The following is a 21,948-nucleotide window of genomic DNA, read 5'->3' as shown; positions in this document are numbered from 1 at the left end:
AGGAGGACAGAAGGAGGACAGTAGGAGTATGTCTGAGTTTGTGTGTATGTATTGGCACATGTGTGGAGCCTGGTCTCCAGTCGGCTTGGATCTCCTTGCCACTGGACCAAGACCTTGCTCCGTCAAACCCGTGTGGTGGCTGGTGTGCAACGGCCACCCCACGTTAAAAGAATTCACGCACAGGCATCTTCCACCATTTAAAAGTTCATCAGTCACCTGAGAACTCATTCATAGCGTGGAAGCAAGTCATCCTCGGCATCGAGGGACTGCCTGTGATGATACTGCACTGTAATCTCTATATCCAGTCCCTTTATACTGCTGTAATCTCTATATCCAGTCCCTTTATACTGCTGTACTCTCTATATCCAGCCCCTTTATACTGCTGTAATCTCTATATCCAGCCCCTTTATACTGCTGTAATCTCTATATCCAGCCCCTTTATACTGTACTGTAATCTCTATATCCAGCCCCTTTATACTGTAATGTAATCTCTATATACTGTACTGTAATCTCTATATCCAGCCCCTTTATACTGTACTGTAATCTCCATATCCAGCCCCTTTATACTGCTGTAATCTCTATATCCAGCCCCTTTATACTGCTGTAATCTCTATATACAGCCCCTTTATACTGCTGTAATCTCTATATCCAGCCCCTTTATACTGTACTGTAATCTCTATATCCAGCCCCTTTATACTGCTGTAATCTCTATATCCAGCCCCTTTATACTGTACTGTAATCTCTATATCCAGCCCCTTTATACTGCTGTAATCTCTATATCCAGCCCCTTTATACTGTACTGTAATCTCTATATCCAGCCCCTTTATACTGCTGTAATCTCTATATCCAGCCCCTTTATACTGTACTGTAATCTCTATATCCAGCCCCTTTATACTGTGCTGTAATCTCTATATCCAGCCCCTTTATACAGCTGTAATCTCTATATCCAGCCCCTTTATACTGCTGTAATCTCTATGTCCAGCCCCTTTATACTGTACTGTACTCTCTATATCCAGCCCCTTTATACTGTGCTGTAATCTCTATATCCAGCCCCTTTATACTGCTGTAATCTCTATATCCAGCCCCTTTATACTGTACTGTAATCTCTATATCCAGCCCCTTTATACTGTACTGTAATCTCTATATCCAGCCCCTTTATACTGTGCTGTAATCTCTATATCCAGCCCCTTTATACTGTACTGTAATCTCTATATCCAGCCCCTTTATACTGTACTGTAATCTCTATATCCAGCCCCTTTATACTGTACTGTAATCTCTATTTCCAGCCCCTTTATACTGTACTGTAATCTCTATATCCAGCCCCTTTATACTGTGCTGTAATCTCTATATCCAGCCCCTTTATACTGCTGTAATCTCTATATCCAGCCCCTTTATACTGCTGTAATCTCTATATCCAGCCCCTTTATACTGCTGTAATCTCTATATCCAGCCCCTTTATACTGTGCTGTAATCTCTATATCCAGCCCCTTTATACTGCTGTAATCTCTATATCCAGCCTCTTTATACTGCTGTAATCTCTATATCCAGCCCCTTTATACTGTGCTGTAATCTCTATATCCAGCCTCTTTATACTGCTGTAATCTCTATATCCAGCCCCTTATACTGCTGTAATCTCTATATCCAGCCTCTTTAAACTGCTTGATTTGGAGACTGGGTTCCTGAACTTAAAGAAAGGAAATTTCGATGGTATAAGACGTGATTTGGCTAGGATAAACTGCCAAATGATGCTTAAAGGGTTGATGGTGGATAAGCAATGGCAGACATTTAAAGATCACATGGATGAATTATTACTATTGTACATCCCTATCTGGCGTAAAAATAAAATGGGAAAGGTGGCTCAACTGTGGCTAATAAGGGAAATTAGTGATAGTGTTAAATCCAAGGAAGAGGCATATAAATTGGCCAGAAAAAGCAGCAAACCTGAGGACTGGGAGAAATTTAGAATTCAGCAGAGAAGGACTAAGGTTTTAATTAGAAGGGGGAAAATAGAGTATGAGAGTAAGCTTGCAGGGAACATAAAAACTGACTGCAAATCTTCTATAGATATGTGAAGAAAAAAAGATTATTGAAGACTAATGTAGGTCCCTTGCAGTCAGAATCAGGTGAATTCATAATGGGGAACAAGGAAATGGCAGACCAATTGAACAAATACTTTGGTTCTGTCTTCACTAAGGAAGACACGAATAACCTCCCGAAAATATTAGCCGACCGAGGGTCTAGCGGGAAGGAGGAACTGAGGAAAATCCTTATTAGTCAGGAAATGGTGTTAGGGAAACTGATGGGACTGTAGGCCGATAAATCCCCAGGGCCTGATAGTCTGCATCCCAAAGTACTTAGGAAGTGGCCCTAGAAATAGTAGATGCATTGGTAGTCATTTTCCAATGAGAGAGAAAACAGGTAATTATAGACAGGTTAGCCTGACATCGATGGTGGGGAAAATGCTGGAATCAATTATTAAAGATGTAATAGCAGCGCATTTGGAAAGCAGTGACAGGATCGGTCCAAGTCAGCACAAATTTATGAAAGGGAAATCATGCTTGACAAATCTTCTAGAGTTTTTTGAGGATGTAACTAGCAGAGTGGAGATAAGGAAGAACCAGTGGATGTTGTGTACTTGGACTTTCAAAAGGCTTTACACATGGTCCCACACAAGAGATTAGTGTACAAAATTAAGGCACATGGTATTGGGGGTAATGTATTGATGTGGATAGAGAACTGGTTGGCAGACAGGATGCAAAGAGTGGGAATAAACGAGTCCTTTTCAGAATGGCAGGCAGTGACTTGTGCGGTGCTGCAAGGTTCAGTGCTGGGACCTCAGCTATTTACAATATACATTAATGATTTGGACGAAGGAATTGAATGTAATATCTCCAAGATTGCAGGTGACACTAAGCTAGGTGGCTATGTGAGCTGTGAGGGGGATGCTAAGAGGCTGCAGGGTGACTTGGCTAGGTTAGGTGGATGAGCAAATGCATGGCAGATGCAGTATAATGTGGATAAATGTGACGTTATCCACTTTGGTGGCAAAAGCAGGAAGGCAGATTATTATCTGAATGGTGACAAATTAGTAAAAGGGGAGGTGCAACGAGACCTGGGTGTCATGGAACTATATCAGTCACTGAAGGTAGGCAGGCAGTAAAGAAAGGCAGTAAAGAAAGCAAATGGCATGCTGGCTTTCATAGCGAGAGGATATGAGTATAGGAGCAGGGAGGTTTTACTGCAGTTGTGCAGGGCCTTGGTGAGGCCACACCTTGAGTATTGTGTGCAGTTTTGTTCTCCTAATCTGAGGAAGGACGTGCTTGCGATTGAGGGAGTGCAGCGAAGGTTCACCAGACTAATTCCCGCGGTGGCAGGACTGACATATGAAGAAAGATTGGATCGACTAGGGTTATACTCAGTGGAATTTAGAAGAATGAAAGGGGTGAGAGGGGATCTCATAGAAGCATATAAAATTATGACAGGACTGGAAAGGTAAGATGCAGGATGAATGTTCCCGATGTTGGGAAGTCCATTACCAGGAGTCATAGTCCAAAGCTAAGGGGTAAGCCATATAGGACCGAAATGAAGAGAAACTTTTTCGCTCAGAGAATTGTGAATCTGTGGAATTCTCTACCACAGAAAGTTGTTGAGTCCAGTTCGTTGGATATATTCAAAAGGGAGTTAGATGTGGCCCTTATGGGTAAGGAGGTCAGGGGGTATGGAGAGAAGGCGGGAGTGGGGTACTGAAGTTGCATGATCAGCCATGATCATATTGAATGGCGGTGCAGGCTCGAAGGGCCGAATGACCTGCTCCTGCACCTATTTTCTATGTTTCTATGCTGTAATCTCTATATCCAGCCCCTTTATACTGCTGTAATCTCTATATCGAGCCCCTTTATACTGCACTGTAATCTCTATATCCAGCCCCTTTATACTGCACTGTAATCTCTATATCCAGCCCCTTTATACTGCTGTAATCTCTATATCCAGCCCCTTTATACTGTACTGTAATCTCTATATCCAGCCCCTTTATGCTGCTGTAATCTCTATATCCGGCCCCTTTATACTACACTGTAATCTCTATATTCAGCCTCTTTATGCTGCTGTAATCTCTATATCCAGCCCCTTTATACTACACTGTAATCTCTATATCCAGCCCCTTTATACTACACTGTAATCTCTATATTCAGCCCCTTTATACTGTACTGTAATCTCTATATCTAGCCCCTTTATACTGTGCTGTAATCTCTATATCCAGCCCCTTTATACTGCTGTAATCTCTATATCGAGCCGCTTTATACTGCACTGTAATCTCTATATCCAGCCCCTTTATACTGCTGTAATCTCTATATCCAGCCCCTTTATACTGTACTGTAATCTCTATATCCAGCCCCTTTATGCTGCTGTAATCTCTATATCCAGCCCCTTTATACTACACTGTAATCTCTATATCCGGCCTCTTTTTACTGAATGGTAATATGCCGCGGTTTGTGATGACTGATGGATTTCTGTCTTGCTCTCTCCTCAGGTGGTGGGTCTGACTTTTGCCATGACGATGTACTGTCAGGCGGTGAAAGCGGACACGTACTACGCCTAGTGACCGTTTCCGTGCCGTGTGGCTCCCTCCATGTCAGAAATTTGGGGTACGCCAGCTTGCCTGCTCCGATACCTCACTGATATCCTTCCTAACCTGATATCCCCAAGGACTCTGTCCGACCAATGGGTGTTATTGTCTTTATCCCCCTACTAAGCAACTAGCTTCTGTTCAGAGTGGGCAGCAGCCTATGGAGGCACGAGAATTAAACCTTTTTGAAGTGGTATTCGCTTTGAAGGTGTGTGTGGATTTGAGGGATGGGGAGGAGCTACGCTGAAGTTGGGATTGGCTGATTTAGAGAGCTAGGCGTGTGCAAGGATGACTGTGGAAGAATGTGCTGGAAGTTTGAAGGGAATTCTTTGGGGTTGGGAGATGAGGTGGCCAGAGGGATTTGCCAAAGGGAGAGAGTAAATTACTACCTGTCACTCACGGTCAGTATAACAGAGGCAAGTGCAGGAAACCCACACAAACGCCCCATTATGGCACGGGAAAAATTACCTTTCAAGTTTCAAAATGTAATTTTGTCAGCTTCATCATATTTGAACCGAATAGATAAACCAGTGAGAAGGTAACTTGGACACGACTGCCAGTCTGCTGCTACTTGGGAAACAGAGTACTCTTGCTGTTACTCCCTCAATGGGTCTGGTCCGCTCAGGCCTGGTTTGGTCTGGTCTGCTCAAGCCTACTTGATCTGGTCTGGTCTAGCTTGCTTGTATCTGGTCTGGTCTGACCTGGTCATGTCTGGTCTGCTCAGGCCTGGTCCGCTCGGGCCTGGTCTGCTCGGGCTTGGTCTGCTCAGGCCTGGTCTGCTCGGATCTACTCAGGCCTGGTCTGCTCGGGTCTGCTTAGGCCTGGTCTGCTTGGGTCTGCTCAGGCCTGGTCTGCTTGGGTCTGCTCAGGCCTGGTCTGCTCAGGCCTGGTCTGCTCAGGCCTGGTCAGCTCGGGTCTGGTCTGCTCAGGCCTGGGTGCGAAGCTGAAGGAAATCGCTTGAACAATCACCATCAGGCAGGCCAGAACAGACCTGACCAGGCCAGACCCGAGCATACCAGGCCTGAGCAGACCTGAGCAGACCAGGCCTGAGCAGACCAGGCCCGAGCAGACCAGGCCTGAGCAGACCCGAGCAGACCAGGCCCGAGCAGATCAGGCCTGAGCAGACCCGAGCAGACCAGGCCCGAGCAGACCAGGCCTGAGCAGCCCAGGCCTGAGCAGACCAGGCCTGAGCAGACCCGAGCAGACCAGGCCTGAGCAGACCCGAGCAGACCAGGCCTGAGCAGACCCGAGCAGACCAGGCCTGAGCAGACCCGAGCAGACCAGGCCTGAGCAGACCAGGCTCGAGCAGACCAGGCCTGAGCCCTCGGCCCATGAGCAGCGGACACTGAGGGTGTGTACCACTCAGGCATGAATGGTTACAAATGTAAATGTGTGCTATGGCTTACACATCTCATTCTCTTACATTTATTTTAATCGCTTTTAAAACTGTGACCTTTCCCCTTGCTGCTGCCAAACCTCTGCCTGGCCGCAACCGTTGAGGCCTTTTGGTAACATGTTTCCGGCAAGGAATCAAACCCGAACAGGAAGGAAAACAATACCACCAGCAGAGCACTGTCAACTGACTGGAACAGGCTACTGTAACTGAGAATGCGAAGAATTCTTGACTTTCAAGTGTGCATGCCACTAGATTTATAAACTGAAAACCAAAGTCACATTAAAATAGCCAGTGTAGAGAACTTAAAACCACAAACCATGCTGAATTGATGTACCATAGAGTTTACAAACATTAGTGTGTTGACAGGGCCTTTGAAATCGAAGGCAGCCCCTGGAATATGTGTCTGACATGGGGAGACTCACGTGGGTTAGTTACAGTACAGTGGGTCAGTGTCACACTGTGTTACAGTAAGTCAGAAAATGCTTATCATTTTAATGTAATTTTGTAACGAAACTCTTTATGCTATCTTCAGTTTCAAGTGAAATGTCAGTTTTACACATAAATTGTAATTCTTATGTTTTTAGTGGAGACAAATATACATATCTGTCAAACTGGTGCAAATAAAAACCTCTGTTGTACTGTGAGAAATGTTATCCAGAATTTTCTTCAAAATTACACATTTAAAATGTAATATTGGTGTATGTCCAGAGATCACACCCTCAATCACACACGGTGCAGGGCAGTTTAACCCAGGTGGGTTATCGCAGTCTCCCTCACACACACAGTACAGGTCCTTCCACCAGGGGTGGGTGATCACAGCCTCCCTCACACACACAGTACAGGTCCTTCCACCAGGGGTGGGTGATCGCAGCCTCCCTCACACACACAGTACAAGTCCTTCCACCAGGGGTGGGTGATCGCAGCCTCCCTCACACACACAGTACAGGCCCTTCCACCAGGGGTGGGTGATCACAGCCTCCCTCACACACACAGTACAGGCCCTTCCACCAGGGGTGGGTGATCACAGCCTCCCTCACACACACAGTACAGGTCCTTCCACCAGGGGTGGGTGATCGCAGCCTCCCTCACACACACAGTACAGGTCCTTCCACCAGGGGTGGGTGATCGCAGCCTCCCTCACACACACAGTACAAGTCCTTCCACCAGGGGTGGGTGATCGCAGCCTCCCTCACACACACAGTACAGGCCCTTCCACCAGGGGTGGGTGATCACAGCCTCCCTCACACACACAGTACAAGTCCTTCCACCAGGGGTGGGTGATCACAGCCTCCCTCACACACACAGTACAGGCCCTTCCACCAGGGGTGGGTGATTACAGCCTCCCTCACACACAGTACAAGTCCTTCCACCAGGGGTGGGTGATCACAGCCTCCCTCACACACAGTACAGGTCCTTCCACCAGGGGTGGGTGATCACAGCCTCCCTCACACACAGTACAGGTCCTTCCACCAGGGGTGGGTGATCACACCCTCAATCACACACGGTGCAGGGCAGTTTAACCCAGGTGGGTTATCGCAGTCTCCCTCACACACACAGTACAGGTCCTTCCACCAGGGGTGGGTGATCACAGCCTCCCTCACACACACAGTACAGGTCCTTCCACCAGGGGTGGGTGATCACAGCCTCCCTCACACACACAGTACAGGCCCTTCCACCAGGGGTGGGTGATCGCAGCCTCCCTCACACATAGTACAGGCACTAAAGGGCAACTAAGGATGGACAATAAATTTTGGCCTTGCCAGCAATGCCCACACCCTGAGAAGAAAGTTAAAAAGTGACATTACACAAACAGCTGTCATGGATCACTCTCTGTAGTTGCCTCTTACACAGCCCCTGGATTCTTGTGGGATTCAGTTTAATTAGTGTTCCCCGAGCCGTTCACGATTTTCCACGTGCAAATCTTGTGCTGAAATGGAATGACAGGGATTGCTCCTATTTATATATAACACCCTCCAAGAATTTGCGAGGTTTAGAAGAGCAAGATTCTGGCCGTCTATTCCACGCTGGCTATTTCCACACTTCAGGTCCTTGTCCAGACAACGTCTTGGTTTGCCTGTTAGTGAAATTCAGCCAATGGCCAGTCGTTGCCAGGGTTCGATATGCAGCCCTTCTTAAATCATCGTGTTGTGTTTACTTCCAGTCCTGAAGTACCAATGCAAGCAATGGTCAATTCCTTCACTATTCTTTTACAGTTAAACGCAGTAGCTTGGATTTCCAATCAGCCTGATTTTCAATGGATTACCACCACAGATATTGAAGCCTCCAGGCACCACAGTATAATCAAAGTGGCTATTATTCTCATCATTCCTCAGCCACAGATCATCATCGAACTTACCCTCAGCTGATTCTAAGACGTTGCGTTAGAAAGCAAATTTGCACAATGTTCACGATGCTGTGTGTGTAGCCTCATTCCCACTGAGCCTTCCCAGTGGGTGAATTCAATGAGAAGACCAGCCTGTACATGCTGTGTGCGCTGGGTCACCTTCTATCTGTGACGTGCCTATTTGTATGTTTGGAGATGGGCACTGAAACTTAAATGGATGCCAAGCCAGTAGGAGACAGATGGAAATATGACAAAGTGCAAATTACAGAGGCGAGCATGGTAGGAAGGAGGTTGTTGGAACTGGCCCCTGAGGAACAGTGGGCAAGATTATTGGTAAAACCCACAAGATGCTTGTGTTTAAATTGATTGCTGCATTCGTCCACAACAACAACTTGCATTTGTATAGCTCCTTTAAGGCAGTAAATATCCCAAGACACTTCACAGGAGCAATATCAAACAAAGTTTGTCCATACTCTTGGCTATTCCGTGAAAACAAACGGAGGTATTTTCTGTCAGCCAATCTTATCTTTAACTCCATAGCTTTCATAAGAGTGAAAGGAAGCCAATGCCATGTTGGAGAATACAAAAAATGTTCGACATAGCAAATTATTGCCTCTACCCTAGGATTGCCGCACAAGTCTGAGTGTGGAGCCCCAGAGAGCGAATGTTACCTGAAAAAGAGAGTTCTGTTCTCTTTCAAGGTCTACTTTATCTGGAGAGATTATTAATCTATGCCCAAGGGGCAAATTTACATTCAGCTAGAAGTGCAATACAAAATAGTTCTTTAAAAACAGATTTTTTAAAACTTCATACCTGGGATGTGGCCGTCGTTGGCAAGACCAGCATTTATTGCCCATCCCGAATTGCCCCTTGAGAAGGTGGTGGTGAGCCACCTTCTTGAACCGCTGCAGTCCGTGCGGTGAAGGTGCTCCCACAGTGCTGTTAGGGAGGGAGTTCCAGGATTTTGACCCAGCGACAATGAAGGAACGGCGATATATTTCCAAGTCGGGATGGTGTGTGACTGGGAGGGGAACTTGCAGTTGGGCGCTCCCATGTGCCTGCTGCCCTTGTCCTTCTAGGTGGTAGAGGTCGTGGGTTTGGGAGATGCTGCCGAAGAAGCCTTGGTGAGTTGCTGCAGTGCATCTTGTAGATGGTACACACTGCAGCCACGGTGCACCGGTGGTGGAGGGAGTGAATGTTTAAGGTGATGGATGGGCTGCCAATCAAGCGGGCTGCCTTGTCCTGGATGGTGTTGAGGTTCTTGAGTGTTGCTGGAGCTGCACTCATCCAGGCAAGTGAAGAGTATTCCATCACACTCCTGACTTGTGCCTTGTAGATGGTGGAAAGGCTTTGGGGAGTCAGGAGGTGAGACACTCACCACAGAATATCCAGCCTCTGACCTGCTCTTGTTGCCACAGTATTTATGTGGCTGGTCCAGTTAAGTTTCTGGTCAATGGTGACCCCCAGGATTTTGATGGTAGGGGATTCGGTGATGGTAATGCCATTGACTGTCAAGGGTCGGTGGTTAGACTCTCACTGTTAGAGATAGTCATTGCCTGGGACTTGTGCGCCGGTGAATGTTACTTGCCACTTATCAGCCCAAGCCTGAATGTCTTCCTGATCTTGCTGCATGTGGGCATGGACTGCTTCATTATCTGGGGAGTTGCGAATGGCACTGAACACTGTGCAATCATCAGCGAACATCCCCACTTCTGACCTTATGATGGAGGGAAGTTTATTGATATAGCAGCTGAAGATGTTTGGGCCTAGGACACTGCCCTGAGGAACTCCTATAGCGATGTCCTGGGACTGTGATGATTGACCTCGAACAACCACAACCGTCTTCCTTTGTGCTGGGTATGACTCCAGCCAGTGGAGAGTTTCCCCACTGATCAGTTTTACTCGGGCTCCTTAATGCCACACTCGGTCAAATGCTGCCTTGATGTCAAAGGCAGTCACACTCACTTCAAACAAAAAAGAGGGTGTATGATGCATGTCGGGTGAATTCTTCAAGTGAGAGCCAGGCCAAATACAGTAAGTTGACAGGGAAAGTGAAGAGGGAAATAAGACTGGCAAAGAGAGAATATGAGAATAGAATGGCTGTTAACATAAAAGGGAACTCAAAAATGTTCTACCGGCATGTAAATAGTAAGTGGGTAGTAAGAGGCGGGTTGGGGTCTATTAGGGACAAAGAAGGTAATATATGCTTAGAGGCATATTAGCAGGGCAAGGCTAGAATACTTACTGGGTACTGTGTATCGGTGTTTACTGAGGACGAGGATGCTGACAAAATATTGGTAGAAACGGAGATGGTAGAGGTAAGGGATGGGGTGAAAATGGATAGGCAGGGTGTACTGGAAAGGCTGGATATGTTTAGAGTCGATAAGTCGCCTGGTCCGGAGGGCTTGCATCCCGGGTTGCGAAGGGAAGTGGGGGTGGAGATAGTGGAAGGGCTTGCCATAATCTTCCAATCTTCCCGAGATACGCGGGAGGTGCCAGAGGATGGGAAAGTGGCAAATGTGACACCCTTGTTCAAGAAAGGGTGTACAGACAATCCTCATAACTACAGGCTGGACAGTTTAACATCAGTGGCGGGTAAGGTTTTAGAAACACTTGGAGAGGTTTAAGTTAATTAAGGAGAGCCAGCACGGATTTGTAAAAGGTAGATCGTGTTTGACTAAACAAATTGAATTTTTTGATGAAGGAGCAGAGAGGGTTGATGAAGGGAATGTATATGGATTTTAAGAAAGCGTTTGATAAAGTGCCAAATGAAAGTGCCACATGGTTAACAAAATTGAGGCTCATGGAATAGGAGGGTCAGTGTCAGCTTGGATAAGAAATTGGCTTAAGGACAGAAACCAGTGCGTGGTGGTGAACAGTTGTCTTTCTGCAGTCCTCATTGAACCAGGGTTGGTCCCCTGGCTTGATGGTAATGGTAGAGGATGCGAGACAAGGGTCAGTGCTAGGACCACAGCCATTTTTGATACATATAAATGTCTTGGCTATTGGAATACAGAGTAAAATTTCTAAATTTGCCGATGATACCAAACTTGAAGTGGCAAACAGTGAGAATGATACCAATCGACGATAACAGGACATAGATGGAATTTAATACAGAGAACTGTGATGTGATGCATTTTGGCAGAAGGGATAGGGAGAGACAACATAGACTTAATGGCACAGTTCTAAAGTGTATGCAGGGACAGAGGGACCTGGAGGTTCATGTACATAGATCTTTGAAGGTGGCAGGTCCTATTGAGAGAGTAGTAAGCAAAACATATGGGGGCCAAAATTGCCCACTGCGGGAAACACGGCACATCCAGCTGTTTCTACCGGCACGGTGGATGTGGTGGCCTCGAGTGAAATTCCCGTCTTTGGCTTTTTTTCCAGCGGACCGGATGTTGGTCATAATCGGGGCAGTGAGCGGAAGCTCGCACACTAGAGGGGCGGAAGTTGGGGGATAGGCGGACTGTCCTCCACTGTCAGTCAGCAGTGTTGCGCTGATGATGTCATCGTGCTGGCGTGTCACCATGTCTTTCCCCATCACTTAAAAGGGAGAGCCTGTGCGATTCTTGAAGTTTGGTCCATGCAGTCGGCCGACAAAAATAAAGATAGCGGCCACGGCAGTGCTTCCTCCCCTTTAATGGCGGCCACACCACCATTTTGCAAGGACTCCAAGCTCAGTGCACCGACAGAAAAAGCTGATGGTGGAACCGAGCGACGGCAGCAAGATTTTCTCCGTGGAAATTTGCGATCGGGGTGGGGGCACATCGGCGGTGCTCGCTCTGATGACGCACTTAGGATGGATCAGCAGCAGTGGAACGGTAGGAGGGGAGCGGGTTACTGATGGGATAACGCAGGAGCGGAAATTTCAAAATAGCGGCCATTCCACTAAAAGTCGGCGGCTATTCCACTCTGCGGCATGGCCGCCAATTTCCGGCGGTAACAGGCCTTAATTAAGGGAAAGGGCATTATCGGCCCCATGGGATCTTGGACTTCATAAGAGGTATTGAGTACAAAAGCAGGGAAGTTGTGCTGAACCTTTATAAAGCTCTGGTTAGGCCACAACTCGAGTACTGCAGTTGGTTCTGGTCACCACACTTTAGGAAGGATGTGAAGGTCCTTGAGAGGGTGCAGAGGAGATTTACCAGAATAGTTCCAGGGATGAGAGATTTTAGCTACAAGGTTAGATTGGAGAAGCTGGGGTTGTTCTCCTTGGAGCAAAGGAGATTGAGGGGCAATTTGATAGAGGTGTACAAGATTATGATGGATTTGGATAAGGTAAACAGGGAAAGGCTGTTCCCATTAGCTAATGGTACAAGGACTAGGGGGGTCAAGATTTAAGGTTTTGGGCAAGAGATATAAGGGGGATGAGAGGAAGAACTTTGTTACGCAGCGAGTGGTAATGACCTGGAACTCACCGCCGACAAGGGTGATGGAAGCAGACACAAAAATGATTTCAAAAGGAAATTGGATTGGCACTTGGGGGAAATAAACTTGCAGGGCTCTGGGGATAGAGCGGGGAATGGGATTGACTGGACTTGTTGGTCTCCTGGCTGGATGATAATGGTAGAGTGAGGGATATGCCAGATATCAGGTTACAGATTGTGGTGGAATACAATTCTGCTGCTGATGGCCCACAGCGCCTCATGGATGCCCAATTTTGAGCTGCTAGATCTGTTCTAAATCTATCCCATTTAGCACGGTAGTGCCACACAACACAATGGAGGGTGTCCTCAGTGTGAAGACAGGACTTCGTCTCCACAACGACTGTACGGTGGTCACTGCTACCAATACTGTCATGGACAGATACATCTGTGACAGATAGATTGGTGAGGACGAGGTCAAGTAGGTTTTTGTACCCAGAGTACATTTTGTGCCCTTGTTACTCTCAGTGCTTTGGTTGTAATCAGCAGGAGCTTTCCTTGCCTATGCTTTACCTGAATCCATGAGACTTCATGGGATCCAGAGTCAATATTGAGGACTCCCAGGGCCACTCCCTCCCACCTGTATACCACTGTGCTGCTACCTATGGTGGGCCTGTCCTGCCAGTTGGACAGGACATAACCAGGAATAATGGTGGAGGAATCCAGAACATTAGCTGAAAGGTATGGTTCTGAGTATGGCTATATCCGGTTGATGCTTGATTAGTCTATGGGACAGCTCTCCTAATTTTGGCACAATTCCTCAGGTGGACTTTGCAGTGTCGACTGGGCTGGGTGTGCCATTGTCGCATCCAAAGCCGGTACCGAGGTCCATCCAGTTTTATTCTTATTATTGTTTTTCGTAGCGGTTGTGTATAACTGAGTGGCTTGCTAGGCCATTTCAGAGAGCAGTTAAGAGTCAACCACATTGCAGTGGGTCTGGACTCTCAATAATGCCAGACCATGTAAGGATGGTAGATTTCCTTCCCTAAAGGACATTAGTGAATCATAGAATCATAGAAATTTACAGCACGGACGGAGGCCATTTCGGCCCATCGTGTCCGCGCCGGCCAAGAGCTATCCAGCCTAATCCCATTTTCCAGCTCTTGGTCCATAGCGCTGTAGGTTATGGCACGTTAAGTGCACATTCCAGTATTTTTTAAATGTAGTGAGGGTTCCTGCCTCTACCACCCTTTCAGGCAGTGAGTTCCAGACCTCCACCACCCTCCCTCTGGATGAAGACATATCCCCTCAAATCCCCTCGAAACCTCCCAATTACTTTAAATCTATGGCCCCTGGTTGTTGATCCCTCTGCTGAGGGAAACAGGTCCTTCCTATCCACTCTATCCAGGACCCTCATAATTTTATACACCTCAATCAAGTCTCCCCTCAGCCTCGTCAGTTCCAAACCCAGCCTATCCAATCTTTCCTCATAGCCAAAATTCTCCAGTCCAGGCAACATCCTCATAAATCTCCTCTGTTGTGCAATCACATCTTTCCTGTAATGCAGTGACCAGAACTGCCCGCAGTACTCCAGCTGCGGCCTAACCAGTGTTTTACACAGTTCAAGCATAACCCCCCTGCTCTTGTATTCTTTGCCTCGGCTAATAAAGCAAGCATTCCGTATGCCTTCTTAACCACCTCATCTACCTGGCCTGCTACTTTCAGGGATCTGTGGACTTGCACTCCAAGGTCTCAGTGTCCTACCATTTAATGTGTATTCCCTTGCCTGTTCTGCCCAGTTTATTGATATCTTCCTGCAGTCTACAGCTTTCTTCATTATCAACCACGCAGCCAATTTTAGTATCATCTGAAAACTTCTTAATCATACCCCCTTTATTTGTCTGAATTATTGATATATACCACAAAAAACTCAGCACTGAGCTCTGCGGAACCCCACTGGAAACAGCCTTCCAGTCACAAAAACACCCACCAATCATTAACCTTTGCTTCCTGCCTCTGAGCCAATTTTGGATCCAACTTGCCACTTTGCCCTGGATCCCATGGTCTTTTACTTTCGTGACTAGTCTGCCATGTGGGACCTTATCAAAAGCTTTGCTAAAATCCATATACACTACATCAAACACACTGCCCTCATCAACTCTCTGTGTTACCTCCTCAAAAAATTCAATCAAGTTAGTCAGACATGACCTTCCCTTAACAAATCCATGCCGACTGTCCTTGATTAATCCGTGTCTTTCTAAATGACGATTAATACTGTCCCTCAGAATTTTTTCCAACTATTTTTCCCCACCGAGGTTAGGCTGACTGGCCTGTAATTACTCGGTCTATCCATATCGCCCTCTGATTGTTTGGGGGTCTATAATATACTCCAAGCAGTGTGATCGCTCCCATGTGATCTCATTTGATGATCATTCTAACATATCATCCCTCCTCACAGCTGTAATTGTTTCTTTAATCAATACTGTAACCCCACCTCCTTTTTTATCCACTCTCTTTATCACGTCTGAAAATCCTGTAACCAAGAATGTTAAGCTGCCATACCTGCCCTTCTTTCAACCACATCCCAGTAATAGCTATATCGTACTCCCAAGTGTCTATCTGTGCTCTCAGCTCATCTGCCTTATCCCTTATACTCCTTGCATTGAAGTATGTACCATTTAGCACTGTCAAACTCCCTTGTTGTCTATTTTCTAGCCTTTGTTTCCTCTGTCTTCCAAATTCACTTTCTTGCTTTCCAATTCCAGCTTTGCTTCTCTCCGCACTGAATGAATTCTCAGGTTCCCGTCCCCCTGCCAAGTTAGTTTACACCCTCCCCAACAGCGCTAGCAACCCTTCCACCCCCCACGAGGATATTGGTCCTGGCTCTGTTGAGGTGCAACAGTCCGGCTTGTACAGGTCCCACCTCCCCCAGAAGCGGTCTCAATGCCTCAGGAATCTGAAGCCCTCTCTCCTGCACCATCTCTCCAGCCACACATTCCTCTGCTCTATCCTCCTAATTCTGTACTCACTAGCTCATGGCACTGGGAGTAATCTGGAGATTACTACCTGTGAGGGCCTGCTTTTTAATCTCTCTCCTAGCTCCCTAAAATCTGCCTGCAGGACCTCATCCCTCTTTCTACCTAGGTCATTGGTACCGATATGGACCACGACTTCGGGCTGGTTTTCCAACGATTCGATAGTTTTATGGTCACCATTACTGATACTAGCTTTATTTTTTAAACTGCAGATTTAATAACTGCATTTCCATTCTCCAGCTGCCATGGTGGGATTAGAACTCACGTTATGCGTGACAGTAATATGGCAATCACGGGTAACTGCTGGCTAAACCAGAGGTTTTATTAAAAATAGTCAGCGTTCCTATGATTCCAGGTTCTTATATATCTTGTACATCCAGCTAGCCAAACACAAAAACAAGCTCTGGCTTTCCAATCTCAGGCACTACTACTGGGCAGCTCAATTCAGGGGAATTAGCTCCTGGCATATTGCCAGCCTCCACAATCCACATGGAGATCAGAGCCTCCAAAACAATCCCTACATAGCCAGCTCTTTATAAAGCTTTAGAGAAATCCAACAGGGGTGTAGAAACACCACAGCAGCAACACCATCAACAGCCTGGAAAAAAAGCCTGCAGCTCTTTGTTCTGCAGAATCTTCAATCGACCCTCTCCCCATTCTGCTGCAATGGGGAACTCCCCAACACATTCACCATGGGTGGTTTACAGAACTACATGAGAAAGACATCACCAGGTTTGGCCAACCCCACGACAGGAGCCAGATTGTCCGTGAGCTGTTGGGAGGGGATGAAGGTCATCCATACTGCTAGCCGTACATTAAACACTTCCTCCAGGTCCCGGATACACTGCAAAGAGCTGGGATGGAAACTAACCTCCACTGCCAGATATATCTCTACCCAATGCTTCCTGAGGAACCAGAACATTTTCAACCCAATAAGCTCAATACTTTGCAGAAGTGTGCAAACTGGATTAACGGGACTGGACTATGAATGGCCCACAGGTGCTCTTGCCAACTATGTATTTGCTCAATTGGAGGCATGCATGCAACCCATCTGACCTGGATGTGCATTAAACAGAGTTACCCCCAGATATCCTTGTGACTCATTGTACCGTCTGACTTTTTAAACAATCTGTGACAAGACTAGGGTTGGTAATCATTGGTTATTAAATTAAATACCATCAGTTTTCCACACTACCACCAGGGGAATTAGCTCCTGGCATATTGCCAGCCGACACAATCCACATGGAGATCAGAGCCACCAAAACCCCTACATCGCCAGCTCTTTATAAAGCTTTAGAGAAGCTCCTAGGTTCCACGAATGGCTTCATCTAAATTCTCTCTGTAGTTACTCCTCATGCTTTTCTTCAACTTTATATTTTCATTGTTTCCCTCCAAGTTGTGCTTTCAGGAGGGCAGACTGGACCACCTCAAGGAGGGAATCACCATTACCTGTTGGCAGGGAGCATCCTTGGCCAGAAGAGGAACGGCCTTGCTAAAATGTACGAGCTATCAGAGCCCGCCAATGTGCCTGACTGCTTTGGGAACTGCTACTCTGTTTTCTTCCTGTCCATTTAAGCGCACATAGAATTTGCAGTACGGAAACAGACCATTCAGCCCAACTGATCGATGTTGGTGTTTAAGCTCCATCTACCTTACTTCATTTAACTCTATCAACATAACCTTCAATTCCTTCCCCTGAAATGTATATATGTAAATCGCTTGTGGTAGCAAGTTCCACATTCTCATCACACTCTGGGTAAAGAAGTTTCTCATTAGATTTATTAGTGACTATATTGTATTTATGGCCCTTAGTTTTGGTCGTCTCCTCCCCAAGCAGAAATATTTTCTCTATGTCAACCCTATTGAATCCCTTCGTAATTTTAACAACGTTTATCAGGTCAACCCTCAGTCATTTATTTTTTTTAAAAAGAGCCCCAGCCTGTTCAATCTTCTCTGATAGTTGTACCCTGCTTTCAAAAGTGTCCCCAACAGAATCCAGAGTTCAAATCCCTGCCAGGACCAGCAAACCAATCTTCCAAAGTGCAAATGTTAGCCAGGTGTATCACCCCCACCAACACACAGGAAGGCAAACGGCATCTGATGCTGGGCACTGCACTCACAGACGGTCAACCAGAGGCCTACAGGTCCACCCAGAACAAAACCCCACAAAATGTCAATGTCAGACTGCAGCAGGCAAGCCCTCCCTCCGCATTTCGGCTTCAGTCAATGTTCCATTGAGATTCCTCACGGACAATTGCAGCAGCTGTAGAAGGCCATTAGGATCCTAAACAAATCACAAAGTAATTGATAGAAATCTTCCCGTCCTTATCTCGGTAATTGCAGGTAATGAATAAGCTCGGCAGTAGGACGTCAGGGCCCTGCGGGATAATGGAAAGTGACACTTACTTGTTCGCCATTAAAACAGGTAGTCAGATTAATTGGGCAGCATGATCTGATTCTGAATCCGTTTATCTGCTCCTTGTACTAAACTCAGCCCAATTGCTACTGTTTTGGATAAGTGACATTTGGTAAAGTCTTAACAGTAAATAAGAATGCAAGGGAGAAGGGAAAATAAATCAATCGACCTTTAAGCATTTCTGGATTGCAATTAATTCTCACTTTGAAGCAGTTGGGAGTGAGGAATCAATCACACATCAACTACACAGATAGCACAGAGCACTCACCTGGGAGTCAATGATGAAAAGAGCTTGATCCCTGCTGCTCCTGGCTGGTTTAAACTTACTGCACCTTCTGATCCCGTTGTGATGTTTCCTAACAGAGTTAGAAGGAAAGAGATCTGACTGCTGAGAGTTTAATCATTTGCCTGCATACTTTCCTAATAATTATGAATAACCCTAAGTCAGGTCACAGGCGAGAGAAGGTTATTGAGTTCTGGAGAGCGGAGCTTTGAAGAGCCTAACTCTTGTATCTCAGCATCCAACTGTATTTAAATTAAAGCATCTCTACAGACCTGCCTGCTAAATTCAATCTTAAATTGAAGTTCTTTTGATACGCTCAGATTGGTGTAAATATCCTCTGGTCCTCTTCGCTGACTTCTCCACTCATCAGTAAAGAATAGGGCCACACCATGATTGTGTAATTGTATCACAGTGAAAAACATCAAAGGCTGGATTTTCGGCTCATTTGCACCTCAATTAGCACCCCGTTGGGGCGTTAAATGCTGTTTTGGAATGTTATGCCGGGCGTCCAGGATTTACCACCCAGGCGGAAGATTCAGCTATTGGTTTGCACCAGGGCAAAAGCTTATCGCCCCGCCTTCTATTTTTAGCATGATAATGACGTCAATCATCGTGCAACGCTGCGCTAGCACCCCGGATGGAACATTCAGCTTTAATGCCTCATTTAACACCCACCCCAGGAAACGCCTAAAAAAGACAGGCGGTTCCAGGGTGTGACAGGCGGTATTGGCAGCATTCTTAAATGGAGGGATGAGGATCCGACATCGCAGGTTACATTGACTACAAAGGTTGCGCACATAATGCTGTGTGAAGCTCCAACTTACGAACTTCACTTTTATCTGACATTACAGTGCCCTTATAACTTCAGTGAGAGAATTTAATGGAGGCATTACTGGTTCACCAGCGTATCATGCTCCGTGCTATTGTCAGGCCGTGTCAAGTTAGAGGAAACACTCTTGGCTATGTCGGCCCACAGATGATGAGGCCGAATACGTCCGGGCAGGAGGGCTTACCCCCCACATGTTTACAGGCACCAACGCTCAGACCTCCAGCTCTCTGAGTAGTGTGTGAGAAGGAAGTGCTGACAGAGATATGCCATCTCCTACAGGCAGACTGATGCTTGCACCACTCTGGAGGCAGCCTTCAATGCTCCCCTCAACAGGTCTCCTAATTCATTGTGGTGTGCTACATGTTGCACAGCTTGGCCATCATGAGGGGCCAAGCATTGCCAGTGGGGATTGCAGGCTCACCTCAGGAGGAGGAGAACGATGGCAAGGCCCCCATTGGATAGCCACACCATCCACGGGGGAGGCAGCGTGGAGATGCTGCCGGACCAACAGTTGCACGTCGCCAGCTCGTAATGGACCAGCTCTCCTAAATGGAGGAAACTGAGGGATGGAGCTAACACTGGATACACTATGTGCCCCCATAAAGGCACATCTCCGATGAAAGTTGGAATGATGCACAAGACACCAATGGCAAATGATGAGTCCTAAATTTACTGCAACAAAGTCACAAACACCCCAAACAAAATCAAACCATACAATATACAATGTTATGTTGCAGGGCACTAAACAACAATGAAACTTCGAAGGGTCATCGACCCGAAACGTTAACTCTGTTTCTCTCTCCACAGATGCTGCCTGACCCGCTGAGATTTCCAGTATTTTCTGTTTTTATTTCAGATTCCAGCATCCACAGTATTTTGCTTTTGAATGAAACTTCTTTACCGCCGCAAGTTTCGGCTCGGGCGCAAAGTCCGTTGTGTAATGTCTGACTTAACGCTCATCCAACTTACATTTTGGGCGAAACTTGCAGTCAGAGGCACAAACTATTTTCAGGCGCTAGCTTTTAACGCCCCACCGCAATTAATGCCCCCAAATCCAAACAAGCCCAAAATGCAGCCCCAACTCTCACAGCCTGTGTATCAGAACTTCACACTTCAGCTGCACAAGTCACACAGGACTATGCCCAACAAGGCCGTGTTTGGTACACTGCAGGACAAGGTGCTTGTTAAAGAACGGGCAAAGCATCACACACATGGCATGTTTATATTGTACCCACGTAGACTCCGTCCAGCCAGCTCTGCTCCCCCGGTTTCTCTCTTACGGTTGCTGCATGTGGAAGGGATAAGAAGATGGAGGCTTGCCTATTAGACTGCCTGTGGCATCCAGGCTCATTTAGTCAGGTTTCATAGGTGACATTTAATGTCTCTGGCCCAATAAACAGCTGCTTTCTTTATCCCACTGCCACCCTTCAGTGCAAGTCAATACACACAGTGAACTCTCTGGTTTGTGCCACCTCTCCTCAGTATATCTCAGCCAGAGTCTATCTCTAAACTCTCCTCATTGCCATGCTTGGTCACTCTCCCTCTCCCCTCACCTCCCAGTGCCACCTTTCTCGCTCTATGTTGCTAACACAAACCAACACTGTTTCTCCTTTTTTTACTCTTTTCCAAAATGTACTTGTAGACAGGGAGGGGATCAGTAAAAGTAACCATGAAGCTGTCGGATTGGTGTAAACACTGGTTCACTAATATCCTTTAGAAATGGAAACCTGTTGTCCTTACCCGGTCTGGGCCTACATGTGACTCCAAACCCACACCAATGTGATTGACTCTTACCTGCTCTCAGTGGCATTAAATCAAGGCCACTGGGGAGGGTCAATAAATGTCGACCTTGCCAGTGACACCCACGTCTCGAGAATTAATTTTCTTTTAATCTTACATCTTGAGAGTTGAAAAATCTCAGCCAGTTAGAACAGGCAAAGAATGAAACAAGCAGAAGATTGGAGCTAGAGACATGCAGTGGGTCAGGCAGCAGCTGCCGAGGAACCACCAGGCAATTGATGTTTCAGGTACAATCCCTTCCTCAGCAATGGAAGGTACTGCAGAATGAAACCTGGCGCTTCGGGAGTCCCGCTGACCTCAGCCATCTAACACCATGTCTCGCACCAATACACAACGCCCTGTCTAGACAGACAGTTTCTTAACCAATAAGGGGTTATGGGGACCAGGCAGGGAAGTAGACCTGAGTCCATGATTGGATCAGCCATGATCGTATTAAATGGTGGAGCAGGCTCGAGGGGCTTAACCCTGCTCCTATTTCTTATGTTCTTATCCATCCACTGGGATGTCATTGGTGATAAGGAGTTTGTTAAGTGGCGAGAGAACTTGGGGCTTTTTCACTGGAGTGTTAAAGGTTAACGGTGACCTGATATACAATATTACTATATGGTAACTAGTGATAGATTTCTCACTATCTCATCAACAAATGGAAATAGAAGGCACAAAAAGAATTATAGGGGAGGTTTAAGGGTGGGGATAATCTGCCACAAAATGCTGTTGAAGCAGGGTCTATGCTGGGATTGTCCTCGCTGATCCCAGAAGCAGTCCAACAACTTCCTGGAAAGGAAATGGTCTCCAAAGGAATTAAGGGATATGGGGACAGTGCAGGAAAGTGGAGTTGAGGTAGATCAGCCATG

The 21,948-nt window shown here is 46.5% G+C and overlaps 1 protein-coding gene across 1 annotated transcript in view; it reads left to right on the top strand.

The window, feature by feature from the left end:
• The window catches only part of LOC139257396 (tetraspanin-4-like), a 29,980-nt gene extending 24,671 nt beyond the window's left edge, over nt 1-5,309 (top strand). The window contains exon 5 of the mRNA XM_070874444.1: nt 4,529-5,309. Coding sequence (XP_070730545.1) covers nt 4,529-4,597 — 69 coding nt within the window. The 3' untranslated portion in view covers nt 4,598-5,309. The remainder of the gene's footprint in view (nt 1-4,528) is intronic.
• The last annotated feature ends 16,639 nt before the right edge of the window (nt 5,310-21,948 follow it).

This window comes from Pristiophorus japonicus, unplaced genomic scaffold (assembly GCF_044704955.1).
Source record: "Pristiophorus japonicus isolate sPriJap1 unplaced genomic scaffold, sPriJap1.hap1 HAP1_SCAFFOLD_825, whole genome shotgun sequence".
NCBI lineage: Eukaryota > Metazoa > Chordata > Chondrichthyes > Pristiophoridae > Pristiophorus > Pristiophorus japonicus.
The sequence above is the reverse complement of the archived record's forward strand: the minus strand, read 5'-3'. Positions and strand labels throughout refer to the sequence as shown.